The sequence below is a fragment of the Carcharhinus amblyrhynchos genome, chromosome 22 (genome assembly GCF_965287045.1).
Source record: "Carcharhinus amblyrhynchos chromosome 22, sCarAmb.v2.hapA, whole genome shotgun sequence".
NCBI lineage: Eukaryota > Metazoa > Chordata > Chondrichthyes > Carcharhiniformes > Carcharhinidae > Carcharhinus > Carcharhinus amblyrhynchos.
The window spans coordinates 31,128,726-31,144,136 of record NC_137345.1 but is presented as its reverse complement, the minus strand read 5'-3'; the positions used below and the strand labels follow the sequence as shown (position 1 = coordinate 31,144,136).

The following is a 15,411-nucleotide window of genomic DNA, read 5'->3' as shown; positions in this document are numbered from 1 at the left end:
GACCTGCGTTTGTAACATGGTAAATGGTGGAATGTAAATTCAATTTTAAAAAATCTGGAATTAAGAACGTACTAATGACCATGAAACCATTGTCGATTGTTGGAAGAAATCCATTTGGTTCACTAATGTCCTTTAAGGAAGGAAATCTGCCATCCTTACCTGGTCTGGCCTACATGTGACTCCAGAGCCACAGCAATGTGGTTGACTCTCAACTGCCCTCGGGCAACTAGGAATGAGCAATAAATACTGGACAGCCAGCAATACCCATGTCCCACGAATGAATTAAAAAGAAATGTGCAGGACTTTCAGCTGCTTCTTGGAATTCCTTCTCTGAATGTGTCCGTTTCTCCTCCCTCCTTCAAAACAGACCTTCAAACCTATCTCCTTGTCTTGGCTTTATACCAGTTGCCCTAATATTTCCTTCTATGATTTGGTGTTGCATTTTGATTTATGATGCTTTGGGATGTTTTATTACTTCAAAGGTGTTTTTACAAATATGAATTGTTGCTGTTGTACTCAAAGCAGAGCACATTGTTCTCTGTTGTCCCACTCAATATTCCCATATACTTTCCTGAAATTATATTACCAAAAGACACATTAATTGGTCATTAATCTTATGTCTGTTTGTGGAGTATTGATAGCAACTGTTATTTTGACAGCAAATTCTGGGATATATTTTAGAATAAAGTGTCCCATCTCAAAATTATTGGCATTGAATTCCATCTTCTATATTTGGGTTTTATTAACTATGTTTGTTCTATTACCTTAATACTTAAATCCAGAATAGTGTATCCATCACATTCGTTTTGATTGTTTACAACAATTTCAAATCTGCCAAAGGTATCCCGGTTTTCCGGCCAATAGACAACACATTTCTGAAAATACAAGATGCTTAGTTTAAGTGGGATGGAAAGGACTTGTATTTTGATAATGTCATATGCATATGACATCAAACATTCTCAGCAGTTTCAGCAAGATTTCTTAAATGTAATAGTCCACTTAAAATAGATATAACAAGACACTTTAAAATCAAATCTCTACTTTAGCTAATGTCCTATTACAACTTTAAGACTATGGCCTTATTACAGTTTGGTTATTGAACATCTCCTGCACAAAGATGGGGAGTGCCTTCTTCAAGGCAAGCTCTGATGCTTCAGATCAACTGCAACAGAGCCATTTCCAGGGTCAGGTCTATGGGACTCCTGCCCTCAAGAAAAGCCTACCAGCATAAAGGAGGAAATTGCCTGGTGCAGCAGGAGGGATTCTGCTGCAACAGCACAAAATCCAGAAAAGGGTGGTAGAAATACCCAAGATCCCAAATCAGGACTCATTAAATCCTCCACAAGATGAGGGACTGAAACTCATCTGTGGCTGCATACAGCAAGACCTGGATAGCATTTAGGTTTAGGCTGATAAGTGGCAAGTGGTATTCATGCCACATCAATTCAAGTCAGTGACCATCCCCACTGAGACAGAATCTAATTATCTCCCTTTGATATCCAACCGTATTCGTTGAATCCCCACCATCAACATTCTGGGGTCTACCATTGGCAAGGAATTAACTGCACTAGCTACTAAAGAAACTGTGGCTATAAGAGCAGATTAGAAGCTGAAAGTCCTGTGATATATAACTCATCTCCTAACTCCCTAAAGCCTGTTCACAACCTCCAAGGCACAAGGTATTGTTGAATGCTGTCAAAGATACTGTTCTAAACAACGCAGCCCACACCTCACCCATCACATTAGGGTGGCACGGTGGTTAGTACTGCTGCCTCACACTGCTGGAACATGGTTTTGATTGTGTCGCTGGGTGACTGTGTGGAGTTTGCATGTTCTCCCCATTCTGAGTGGGTTTCCTCCAGCTACTCTGGTTTCTTTCCACAGAGAAATATGTCTAGGTTAGTTGGATTAGCCATGATAAATGCATGGGGTTACGGGATGGGGCTAGATAAGACGCTCTTTCGGAGAGTTGGTGCAGACTTGATGGGCCGATCAGCCTTCTTTTGCACTGGAGGAATTTTATGGATTCTATTAAACATTCACACCGTCTGCCACCGATGCATTGTGGCAGCACTGTGTGCCATATACAAGGTGCCATATACACATTGCCAAGACTACTTCAACAGCACCTTCCAGACCCACAATGTCTACCACCTGGAAAGACTAGGGCAGTAGACACATAGAACATCCCCTGATTTGGAACTATGTCATCATTCCTTCACTGGCATGGGTTCAAAATCCTTGAATTCCCTGGTTAATATCACAGCGGAGATATCTATATCATATGGACTACAGTGGTGCAAGAAGGCAGCTCACCACTGCCTTAAGGGCATTTAGGAATAGGTAATATCTACTGGCCTAGCAAGTGATATTTAATCCCAACAGTAAGTAAAAATATGCTTTTATACAGCATTAAAATCAGCGTTCTTCTCGGCCTTTTGGCTAAGATCAAGTGTAGTATCGTTCTTATCAGTTTAGCTAAGATCAAGTGTAGTATCAACATGCTGCACTTGGTTGAAGTCATAAGGTTACATTGCAGCTTCATTTGAAGCAATTTTTTAAAGCGGCATCTCAGCCTTTTGGCTAAGATGCAAATGAGATCAAGCCTTGGAGGAGGAGCTATGCCTACTCCAATCAGCTTGGATCATGTAGGTCAAACCCAAGACAGGAGGTGAGAGCCCTGTCTTGTCAGCTTGGATCAGGAATGTCCGAACTTGTTGAGACTCTGAATTGGACTTGATTGGGTTGAATTGGAATAAAAACAAAAAACAATTAAAATCAGCATTCCATATGAAAACCATTTTACCACTGACAAATGTCTCCTCACTTTCTTATTGCTTTAAATGTGGAAAGGAGTAAAGGTATTCATATACCTCATTCTTTTCTTTTAACTTTGTAATCATGACAATTATTGGACAATCCTCTTGCCAAACCATCTCCCAGAAGTCATTTACTGTATTAACCATGGGGCCCTGGGTAGCAATGTATGCTTTCTCCTTTCCTCCATACCCCTGCATGAAAGAGATAATCAAAGTTGATCAGATCCAGATGCTATTTAATAATAGGTTCACATATATGAAACTCCACCCAGCTTACTTAGGAAGTTGAACCCTTACTGGAAAAGACACAAGAATCCAGTTAAACAAAAATATACAGGACTGCACTGGAGTGAACTGAAATGTTAGTACACAAACACTGGTATATCCAGGTTAGAAAGCAAATCCATTGAAAAATAAATTTAAAGTCAAATTAAAAACAGTGGGTATTTGCCTTTATATTAAGGAAGGTGTCAGGGATGTTGGAAATAGGAAGATAAGCTGTCGCCTGAGAAGAGTGAAGACAGATCATAGAACAGGCAGGAAAAAAGGTCATGGCCATGTTTAAATAGTACAATTGAATCAGTTGAGAAAGTTAACAATAGACAACAATGTTGGCTCATTATTGATTTGAACGAGATAGCTAAGAATTTAGAATTTGTTGATTACTTAAAGGCAAAATTAATACTAAGTGTAGTTATAGTGAGCCAAAATCTGAGCATGGACAGAAGCAATTTTCTAAACTGCTGTTACCATGAAAAGTAAGTCAACTTACCCGAATGTAGTTTGCATTAATATAGGAGCTCAGGTGATTAACGTGCTTCCCTGACATGAGGCAGACTCGGGTCTGTGGGTCTAAAAGGGGACAAAACAATTTTAAAAGGCACCCTGAGTATGTTCAACTCTGCAGCAACCAAATCAAGATAAACTGTTCAAAGTAAAATCATACTGAAATCTGAGTGGATGCAGTGGGGGAGAATACATTCAGCATTTGTAGAGCATGTGTCTGCATTGGATTCCTAGCTGAGTGAAGATACTGTGTGGTTTAGTTAATGCAAATGTGGAGAGCAGATATGGACAGTACCAAATAACTCTCACACTGAGGACAAAGTTAACAAAGTAGTCTAACTGAATGCTGCCTGGATGTATTTCACCAGTTCTAAATAGACAGAAATGATGCCTTCAAAAATGATCTAACTTGGCTGCCATTGGATAATTTTCTGGAAATTTTCTTTTTACCCTTTGATCCCTTCAGAAGCAGTGGGGTCGGGGGGTGGGGTAGGAAATGTGGTGGGATGTCTGGTAGCATGCGGGAACTCAGAAGTACGAGTTTCCTCCACATGCTGTGAGACCATTGATATATTCCCTACTTGGATGTCAGCCTCACCGACAGGCTTGGACAGAGAACATTGGAGAAGGGTTTGCAGAATCTGTAACTTTAAGCCCCAACCTGGGGTGGAGGGCCACATCTTTGGCCTGGGTGGGATTAGATCCAATCTGATGCCTGTGGCAAGGTAAGGGATTGCAGGCCTGTGGAATGGAAGTCCGGAGTTGTGGGGAAAGGTCGGATTTTGCAGGCCCATGGGATTGGAAGCTGGGTCTTGCAGAGCCAGAGAGTTGAGACCTCAGGGACTGGAGGTCTGAGGGTGATCAAAAGGATCAAAGGTGTGTTTGATTTTAGTGGTTGGCGAGGCAGGTATGTTGAATCCAGCGGATGATTAGAAAAACACTTGTGTCCTGGTCTAGAAGTCCTCATCTTGCTTTAGCCAGTGAGTTTCTGCAAACTTCAGCCAGCTGGAATTAGATTTGAAATGGTGCAGGAAGGTGAGCCATGCAGGATTGATAATATTCAAATAGCCAAACTGTGTCATGGTTTGAGTTGATTGCCCATCATAATTTTGCGTCTGGAGGCAGGCCTGATGTGGGATTCAGAGTTTTAACATCTTAACCACCCACTTGACCCAAGCCAACCTTTTTTTTCGTGGTTAAAACATCCCTGCTGGTGTGGTTGGTGGGATCTGATATGTTCTTCTAATTTTGCGGTTGAATCATATTCTTCAGCACCCTGCATTGATACAACTGGGAGGAAACTCAGCCCCGATCTAGCAGAAACCCTGAACTGAACTAAGCTGAGAATCTTCGATGACTGCAACGGGTACTTGGGACAGAAAATTTCCCCTGTTTTAAACTGTGCCAAATGTGACATGAATAAATGCAAATTATTACTGAGTAGCCGTGAAAAGGAAATCTATAAATATGTTACTGTGCCGTGTCAAAAAGGCACGTAAATATTATGCAAAATGACAAGAATAACAGGACAAGTGCTGGAAAATGAGTCATTCAGGATGGCTTTCTATATTTTTGGTAGCAATGGTACCACTCTCTGTGGGTAGAAGTACATAGGAAATTGCTTATTGACCAATTACCACTGTCCACCTTTCATCATCCATTCAACAATTTCATTTCAGCAGATATGTGTGTTCAACATAAAAAAGAACTACCACTCCACTTTCATTGTAAAACAGTGCTTCATATGAGTGATAACTAAGATACAATCTGTAACTGGAATTCTAATCATAGAGAATAAATACAATGCAAAAAAAGTGGGAATCTTCTGAGGTTTCACATGAAGCAATAACGTTGAAACTCAGAACTTAAACATGAAAGTGGGAAAAATTTTAGATATGGTTTTAGCAGTTAAATTGTGTGTTGTCCCACACATAGACTTTGGCTACAATCAATGGCTTTTCATTGAGCATTTCTCAAGCATAACTGGAACCATATTTTGCTTAAATAAGAATTTATATTCAGATATAAATACTTGGATAAAGAATTGTGTGATTACATAATTTATTACATTAGGTCAGATTTACTCCTAGCTGGCAAATCTTTATCTGAAATTTAAATTCTGAATCATTTTATCAAGTTACATAATAGTTATGATTTTTATATTGGTGGGCCTGCTGTATTTAATTGATTTCATTGGATATGCAGAATCAGGATATTATTTTTGCTTCACATGTTCTTTCATCTAATATTTTGTTAATTTGATTTGAACAGCACTGATTTTGAGTGTCTGTTTGTGATCAGCTTTCATGTACTTACTGTGACTACTGCTCTCGATGGGCCAAATGGCCTCCTTCTGCATTGTAGGGATTCTGTGATTCTATAACTGATTTTGTATGTGCATAAAATAAGTTTGATATAGATATAAATTCTTGCTTATACTGATAGTTCAGTGATGTAATTTTACATGTGTACTTGCTGATCCAAGTCTACTTTATTTAGTTTATTTGGTTAGTGTAGTCATTTCTTTGCATGGCTCAGTATTGTTAAGAAAACATCATAAGTATTAAAAAAAACAATGGCTCTTTAGAATGAAAATCCCAATATGGATAAGTAAAATCAAGTTAATTCTTGAGACATGAGGAATTAATGGCAAGGTATGCACTTATTGCTTATTCCCAGTTATTCAGTAAAAGATATTGCTGAGCTGCCTGTCTGAACAACAGTAAGAAGCCTCACCACACCAGGTTAAAGTCCAACAGATTTATTTGGCAGCAGGAGCTTTCGGAGTCTCAGGCTCCTTCACTGGGTGAGTAAGGACTTGTGTTCTCTAACAGGTCATATATTGACACAAACTCAATTTACAAGATAATGGTTGGAATGCGAGTCTTTACAGGTAATCAAGTCTTAAAGGTACAGACAATGTGAGTGGATAGAGAGCCAAGAACAGATTCAAGAGGTGTGTATTGTCTGCAGCGAGGACAGTTAGTGAGGTTTTGCAAGCCCAGGCAAGTCATGGGGGTTACAGATAGTGTGACATGAACCCAAGATCTCAGCTGAGGCCGTCCTCAACTGTGCAGAACTCAACTATTGAGAATGAAAATTAAAATCAAGGATGTTGAATATCATGTTTATTCCATGGAAAAGTCATACATTTGCAGCAAAGTGCTTTGGGGCACCCAAGGTTATATAAATACAAGTCTTTGTTTCATTTGCTTCCTTCCGTCCTTCTTTCTTTTCTTTCTTTATTTTGCTCTTCCTATTTCTTTCTCACTTTCTCTATTTGACTCTCTTTTTTTCTTTGTTTTTTGCTCTTCCATTTTTTCTCTTTCTCTATTTCTCTGTCTCTTCCTTTTTTTCTCTATTCCCTCTCTATTCCTTTCTTATTCCACAAAATTATTAAATACTAATCAATATTAGTTTGTAATAAAGCAGAGATTCTATCTCTTCAAGAGGAAACATGGCAGTCAATATGTTACATTTAACTTGAATTGTTTGTTTGCTGTGGTATAACTATTTTCCAATTGACATGTTTCTAAGTTCAATAGTTCTGATTGTCACAGCCTGGTATAGACATGGTTTGTACACAGGACAAAGGAAAAAACAATGTTGCATTAGTGCGCATACTGTACCTTCCTAACAGGGTTAGTATTCAAATAAATGTAGTAAGCACCTTTCACCATTAATAAAATTTCTCATCCTAATTCAGTTCTTTGTAAGGTTACAGAAAGGAAACTTTGATAAACTGCACCAATTTTCTATTGCGATAATTAATTTTAATACTTAATATTTGCACTTCAGACTTACTTGGTAAAATTGTTTTATATCTGTTTTTAGAAGCATGCCCTGGGATATTCAATTCATCAGATTCAATAAAATTAGGCGGGATTTTCTAAAGAGAGAAAAAAAATGTCAGAATGAGATGTGGGATTATTGTACAGGTTAGAGGCTGAGTGAAATGCAAACATTTCAGTACAGTACAGAGTTCTTGGAAATGATATTGCTAAAGTTGAGCTGATTGAAAAAAGTGTGAAATTATAATAAATATACTTGTGTGACCAAAGCAAACATTATTCCTTGGTGCAATTGGGGATTGAGAGTTTTGTTACTCAGGCCCCCAGCAACCTCAGTAAACTCTATTGTGTTCTGAGATGGTCCTGCTTGTCTGTTGGATCGAGTTGTGGTACTTGGTTACTAGACAGAGTGTAATCATACTCTGGTAGCTATTCAATTAATACTATCGCTAAACAGGTTACAGAGTAGTATGTTGCCCATGAGCATGATGTCCCTATCTCTCTCTTTTTTTCTCTCTCAAGTCTAACAAATAACTGATGTGAGTGATACATCATCATCTACCTATGTCATTAATTATCTATCCCATCTGTTAAATCTTTATACTACTCCGGGACTAAGATTCATAGAATCCCTACGGTGTAGAAAGAGGCCATTCAGTCCATCGAGACTACACCATCTCTCTGACGGAGTATCTTACCTATACCCTCTCCCGCGCCCAGGACCATAATCAAATGAGTACTTCTCTGAAGAAATGTCCTAATTATCCAAATAAATCCACCAAGTTTGGACCGGTTCTTGCTTGGTCTAATCTGCACACATAGGCTTTCACAATCTTTGCCAATCAAAATCCCACTTCAGCTGATTATTTAAATGGTCAGTTACCTCCATAAACTGTTCGTGTGCAAACCCTGACCTGACTTCATCCCCCCTCCTCCACCCCTCCTTCCTCAAAATAATGAGTATCATGTTTTGTGGGCATAGCTTAAAATTTCTGGGTTCATCCACCATTTTCACCACAATGGCCCAATCTGGCATTTCACTTAATTCACTTAATTTCTCTGCTGCCATTGTTTACATTTAACTAATTCCATAATCTTTGCCATTCATTCACTATGCAGCTAAATGACACCCACCATTATGACTTGGCACCATCACATAACAATGCATGTGCGATGGTGCATATTGTATTCTGGAGCTATGGATAGCGGTGAAGGCACCAGAATTCTTCCCATTACATTGCTGACTAGGAATCATTTCCATTCTTCCCATGTGTCAGGATAATTTGCAGACTGGATACATCACTGTGTTATGAGTGAGGCCATCAGGTCCTGGTGTGAGACTTGAACACAGTAAAAAGTCTGACAACACCAGGTTTAAGTCCAACCGATTTATTTGATAGTAAATTCACTAGCTTTCGAGGTTACCCTCTTCGTCAGGTGAATGGAGAGTTCTGGCCTCAGACAGAGCACATAAAGCGCAGACAGTTTACAGATTACTGATTAGAATGCAAATCTTTACACCTAACATGCTGTTCAAGTCCTAAAGTGGCCGACAATGTGAGTGGAAGGAGCACTGATCACAGGTCCAGAATCACCAGAATCAGTTGCATTCTTGGACACACGCATCTCCATCAAGGATGGTCACCTCAGCACCTCAATCAGTAATCTGTAAACTGTCTGTGCTTTATATGCTCTGTCTGAGGCCAGAATTCTCCATTCACCTGACGAAGAGGGTAACCTCGAAAGCTAGTGAATTTACTATCAAATAAATCGGTTGGACTTAAACCTGGTGTTGTCAGACTTTTTACTGTGTTTACCCCAGTCCAACGCTGGCATATCCACATCATGACTACGTGGGACTTGAACCCAGAACTTCTGCCTTATAGGCAGGGATGCTACCCACTGCATCATAAGACCTCCCTTGGTTCATGTGTGCATCCGAGCATGACTCAGGTTCCCTCCACTTCTATGATCAAGACTTAATGGAAGTAACGGAGTAACTAAGTGTGACCAATAGGTGGAGCTAATGTCTGGTCAAAAAATTAACCAGTCCTGACAAAAGTAACTGTGTAATAGTGCAATAAAAGGAACATGCAGTCTTGTCAAACCATGCTTATAGTCAGAGAGGATCATTCCTATTGGTTGATCTAGCAAACATAGTTTGTTCCATTTGACTACTAAAGATAAACACCAATCCATCTGTTTAAATGGGTTGCAATCTGCCACTTTCCTTTGGAACATAAATCTTGCTCCTGGTGCTGACGGTTCTGATCGTCTTTGTCAAACATATGTTAGACTTGAATTCTTCAGTTCCAGATACTCATATTTTTCTGCTTTTTTTTTTCAAGTTCTACTCCTCATGAGTGTCTCCACACTGGTCAGATTCTATGGCTATATTGCTGAAAATGAGGACACGTATGGGCAGCATAGTGGCACAGTGCTGCTGCCTCATAGTGCCAGGGACCCGGGTTAAGTCCAGCCTTGGGTGACTGCCTGTCTGGAGTTTGCACATACTCCCCCTGTCTGCACGGATTTCCTCCGGGTACTTTGGTTTCCTCCCACAGTCCAAATGGCCTCCTTCTGCACTGTCAGAATTCTATGATTCTATGATCTACAATATACTGATCCAACATTCCCTGCATAGCTTTAATTACAGTATGGACTTAAATTATTATAAAACAATCACTCATGACTTCTTAAGTTTAAGCGTATTTCTTTTGGCGAATTTTGTACTGAGCAAAATGAAGGAACAATAGTGTTTGGGATTGGAACCATTTCTTCCTCACTTCACTACCATAAAGAATCATATATATTTACAGGGCTAAGTTAAAGACTGTTACTCAATGGTAGGATACGAACTTCTGCCATGAGTTTTACTCTGTTGGTTTAGATTTAGGAAACGGAGCACAGGAAGAAACCAAAACAAGTAAAGATAATCACAGCAATGAGACCATTACAACCATATAATCAGAATACTCAACAGAATCCCCTTTAACAATATAATTAGACCAATTAATGACTGACGCTCTAACACATCTTGGCATTGCTCATTTCTTTGGTCAAGACTGTTTCTGTTTTTTAAGGGGCCAGTGTGTGTCTTTTAATTATACTCATGTGGTTAAAAAAAAGGAATATTATAAGAACAGAATAGTATCTATTTGGTTTAACTTACATGAGGAAGCTCATTTGAAAAACTTAAAAGGATAGGAATATGTACTATTAGATATTGCAACTGCGTTGCATTTTTTTCACGTATGTAATTTGGTTTTAAAGAGTTTACATGATGGATATCCTAATTACCAAGTTTTGGCCACAAACCACAGGAATTATCCACTTTGTGAGAATGATACACTTGGATGGTGAGGGAAGAGATATACTAATTTGGATATATTCGAATCTGTGCTGTATTTATGGACTATTTGGTTGTTGGTGCTTTTGTTTTTCTTTAATCCCTGACAGGGGAGAGTCAATGATCAGGCAGGTTGATCTTCCAGGGTGAAACATGCAGGTGGTTCATCCAGGACAAAAGCTAGCCCATTTCACTTTGGCTGTGCTGAAGCCTGAAAGGGGTAAAACCATGATGGTGCAGTCAACAATCAGGGTAGCTGATGAGGTTTAAGCGAGATGTTGCCTGATGCAATTTTTCAAAGTCATCTCAGCCTTTTGGCTATGATGAAGCACCAGATTAAGATGTAATGCAATGCCTTATCTTGTTAGCTTGGATCTTGTTTGTCCGCCTTGTGGGGACCATGAATTGGATTCAATTTAAACTTGGATTTAGATTGAGATTGAGAAAAAAATCCCTATTGGGCCTCTGCTCATGTTCAAGATTCCACAGAGAGACAAAATTTAAGATGGCTTTATTGCTAATTAATACTTGACAAAACTTAGATGTAGCTAGGGCTACATCTTAATACGGGAGTTCAATATGAAGTGGGTTTGTAAAGCCCTGAACATTTGGGCCTTCTTGCATGGAAATGTAAAATTATTTGTATATTTGGGCATCACGGTGGTTAGTGTGATTGCCTCACAGCACTAGGGACCCAGGTTCGATTCTGGCCTTGGGTCATTGTTTGTGTGGAGTTTGCACATTCTCCCTGTATCTGCATGGGTTTCCTCCCGGTGCTCCGGTTTCCTGCCACAGTCTAAAAATGTGTGGATTAGGTTGATTAGCTATGCTAAATTGCCCATTAGTGTCAGGGGGATTAGCAGGGTAAAATACATGGGATTAAGGGGAACGGGCCTGGGTGGGATTGTTGTCAATGCAGGCTCAATGGTTCAAATGGCCTTTTTCTGCACTATAGAGATTCTATGATTTCGAAATTGCAATGATTTTACTCTTAGAGAAATATTCCACTGTAAATTTTAAATTGAATCCCTTTTGGAATTCTTTAATGCCAGGAATTTCACTGACCTTCAAGATTATAGGAGAAGTTTGAAAATGCTTTGAAAAACAAATGCAAATCATTTTACATGAAATGGTCAGAGCTGGCGGTGGGCTTGTAATGTAGAGGTGGCAGGCACTGATTGCTATAAAAATTGCTGAAGCCAGTGATCAGACCAAACAAGTTAGTAATGAAGTTAGATACACGATGGACCATGAGCAATGAAAAGTCAAGTGTTGCATTAGCACCCATTTTTTATTAAGTAATTTATGAAAGTTAAATTCAAAAATGTAATTTTTTTTGCTTGATTCATTTTTTTGGTGTCCCATTTTGAATGTCCCAATTATCATTCAAGTTTTCAGTTCAATGGAAGCAAAATTATCTCTACAATTCAGTAATGAGACTAATAGGTGCTGATAATGTTGAGCTCTCAGTTGCCCTACAAGAAATCCTGTTAGATAAGTACTCCCACAACAATTGTTGTATAAAAAATTAAATACTGTTAGATGCAATCTGCTTTGCAACTTAAAGATTTGAAAATGTGTTACCGAAAATTCAGCTTCCAGTGCTTGTACGCTATCCGTGGCTTCCTTCAGTTGCTCCTTATTTAACAAACAACTGGTGGTTTTGAGGTACAGTAGAGTTATTTCTCGAGGGGTAGATTTGATGGGTTCAATATTTCCCAAAGCACTCACATCCAGTGTAAGGGATACATTCGAGCCTCTCCTAAATATTATTAAAAATAAGAGAAAAGTGTTAAGGTTACTTGAAGATCACAACCGGGATTTATTTGGGAGTTATTCCTGCTGCATTACCATAACTTTGACTGACTCACTATTCACGTGCACGAACAAGATTACTGCTGATACAACAGGAAAGGTTCCAAGGGAATTCTGCTTTGCCATATAGGGCTGTCTGTCATTCGGTCTGTATTATATATTCGAAATAAGAACAAATGCCAGAAATACAAAGTAGATCAAGCAGCATTTGTGGATCGAGAAAAAGAATTAACACCGCAGGCTCATGACTTTTCACCTGAGAGATGTAAATAGTGGCCTTAATGATGGTGTAAATATTCAGTCTTGTGTTGATAAGTGGCAAGTTATATTCATGTCACACAAAGAGCCAGGTAGTAGCCATCACCAACAAGAGAGAATCTAACCATCTCTCCTTAATGTTCAATGCTAATAGTGCTGTCGAGTCCCTGACTATCAACATCCTGGTGGTTACCATTGATCAGAGATTGAAATGAACTAGCCTTATAAATGTTGTAGCTGCAAGAGCAGATCTGTGGAGAATAACTTACCTCAAAACCTGTCCACCATTTACAAGGCACTAGTCAGGAGTGTGACGGAATACTCTTTGCTTACTTGAACGAGTGCAGCTCCAACAAGATCAAGAAGTTCAACATCACCCAGGACAAAGCAGCCCACTTGATTGGCATCCCATTCCCCACCTTAGACAGCCACTCCCTGCACCACCGGTGCACACTGACAGAAGTGTGCACCATCTAAAAGATGGACTGCAGGATCTCACTAAGTTTCTATCGACAGCATCTTTCAAACTCTCAATCTTTACTACCAAGAAGGATAAGAGTGGCTGATGCATGGGAGCACCACACTTGCAAGTTCCCCTACAAGTCACACACCATCCTGTCATGGAACTATATCACCGTTCCTTCACTGTGGCTGGATCAAAATCCTGGAACTCTCTTCTTTAACAATGTTATAGTTGTTCCTACAAGATAAGGGCTGCAATGGTTCAAGAATGCAGCACATCACCACTTTTGCAAGGACAATTGGAGATGGGCAGTAGAATTGTCAACCTATTTACTGAGACATACGAGAAGATGGGTCTTAAATTCAACATTCAGAGGACCAAAGTCCTCCATCAGCAACTTCACACACCTGACAATGATTTATGATCAGAACTCAAGTAGAACAAGTACAAATTTTAATCTCTTCGGAAAGGTTTAATATCCTCTTTGCTATCGACTCCAGCAAGTTACAATAGCTGGAAGAGCATTTTTGTATATTTAAGATGAACTGTCACATATTGGTGATGCAGGTCCAATTTGATATGAAATCCAATTCTCTTGCACTTGAATAGCAGTTAAAACTGCAGTTTTGAACTGTAGGGCTTCTTACATGTTAGAAGCATCGCGTTTTCAATTAAGCATGCATCTGTTTGTTTTATAGCTTTACTGCTTGGGAGATAAGATAACAACTGGCAATCACTGCTTCCATCCTGTAGCCCTACTCCATGCCAAAGGACTGAGCTCACTCTTCAGAATAGATTGGCCTCATAGCTCAATAAGCAGCGAGGACAGAATTTGCATTTTTACCTAGCTAACCATACACAGTAACACCTGCGACCTATTCCCTATCATCATATTTATGTGCAGACTGAATGTTTACAGGAATTGGGAACAGCTTTCATTTTGGAAGATGTCTCTGCGACAGTGTAATCCCCATTTCTAGAACACAAAGGGAGGGGAGGCAGACACAGGAACATTTGTTTCCTACATTGGTGTACAGTAAAGCAGACAACGAAAAGGGTTCTGTCACAACCATAGCTAGGGGATGTGGTCAGCACATGTTTGCCTCTCTATAGGTGCCTGTGGTTAACTTTTATTACTCTGGATGTTTAATGGAGGAGTGGCAGGTTATCACATCCTGGGCATGGTTTGATACTTTTTGTTTGTATTCAAGCCCTGGTTTAATCTGCCTCCATTTTACATTCTATATGCTGTACTAATTGGAATTCTGACGTTAATTGTGTTTCCAGGAAAAAAAGTCATTTGAGCAGGGTTGCAAAAACTTCAAAGCTTTAGCTGAGGAAACTGTGTAAAGTCCCTGTTGTTTCCATTTGAGACTATCAATGGTGGACAAACAAAATGCTGCACTTGATCAATTTGATATAAAAGGTTTGAAAAATATGTTTCAGTTTAATTAGTGTCACAAGTAGGCATACATTGACACTGCAAGGAAGTTACTGTGAAAATCTTCTAGTTGCCACACTCCGGCACCTGTTCAGTTACACTGAGGGAGAATTTAACATGGCCAATGCACCTAACGAGCACTTTGTTTGGATTGTGGCTGGAAGCCAGAGCACCCAACGGAAACCCATGCAGACACAAGGAGAATGTGCAGACTCCGCACAGAGAGTGACCTAAGCTGGAAATCAAACCTGGGTCCCTGGCAGCAGTGCTAACCACTAATAATTAAATGTGTTTTGAGGTTTCAATTTTTTTTAAAAATTGCACCAAAGTGCGACTTGTGAGGCTTGATTTTGGAGAAACACATGCAAAAAATTAATTTAGCAGCCTGGAAATTTTACCTGTATTGTGCTCCAATTCAGACAGAGCAGTAGTGGAAATAATGAAAAGGTCGTGTATTGGCCTTTTTTGTGATATACCCCATCCCACTTCTGTAGGGATAACAACCTCTTTCCTGCTCAACAAAGAGTGGGGAGGGAACGCTTGATAAGCCACTTTCTTTCCTATCTTCCACCACTGCTGCCCCATTTCCCTCAGAGGTCACAGCAAGCTTTTGATCATGGGCTGGGATTTCACTGGATGCTTGTCCTACCTGACACATTCCATGAAAATGTTTTGAGATCAAGGAAATC

General features: G+C 39.5%; 1 protein-coding gene, 1 long non-coding RNA gene and 1 pseudogene across 2 annotated transcripts in view; 1 reads left to right on the top strand and 2 right to left on the bottom strand.

The window, feature by feature from the left end:
• The window catches only part of LOC145357037 (uncharacterized), a 447,747-nt gene that overhangs the window by 269,267 nt on the left and 163,069 nt on the right, over positions 1–15,411 (bottom strand). The gene's annotated exons all lie outside the window — the stretch shown is intronic.
• The window catches only part of LOC145356825 (receptor-type tyrosine-protein phosphatase R-like), a 91,536-nt gene that overhangs the window by 7,295 nt on the left and 68,830 nt on the right, over positions 1–15,411 (bottom strand). Inside the window, exons 4-8 of the mRNA XM_080209734.1 lie at positions 12,330–12,507; positions 7,410–7,494; positions 3,592–3,671; positions 2,874–3,011; positions 765–875 (exon numbers count right to left, since the gene is read on the bottom strand). Of these exons, the coding sequence (XP_080065860.1) occupies positions 765–875; positions 2,874–3,011; positions 3,592–3,671; positions 7,410–7,494; positions 12,330–12,507 (592 nt within the window). The remainder of the gene's footprint in view (positions 1–764; positions 876–2,873; positions 3,012–3,591; positions 3,672–7,409; positions 7,495–12,329; positions 12,508–15,411) is intronic.
• Positions 2,423–2,657, top strand: LOC145357166 (U2 spliceosomal RNA; annotated as a pseudogene).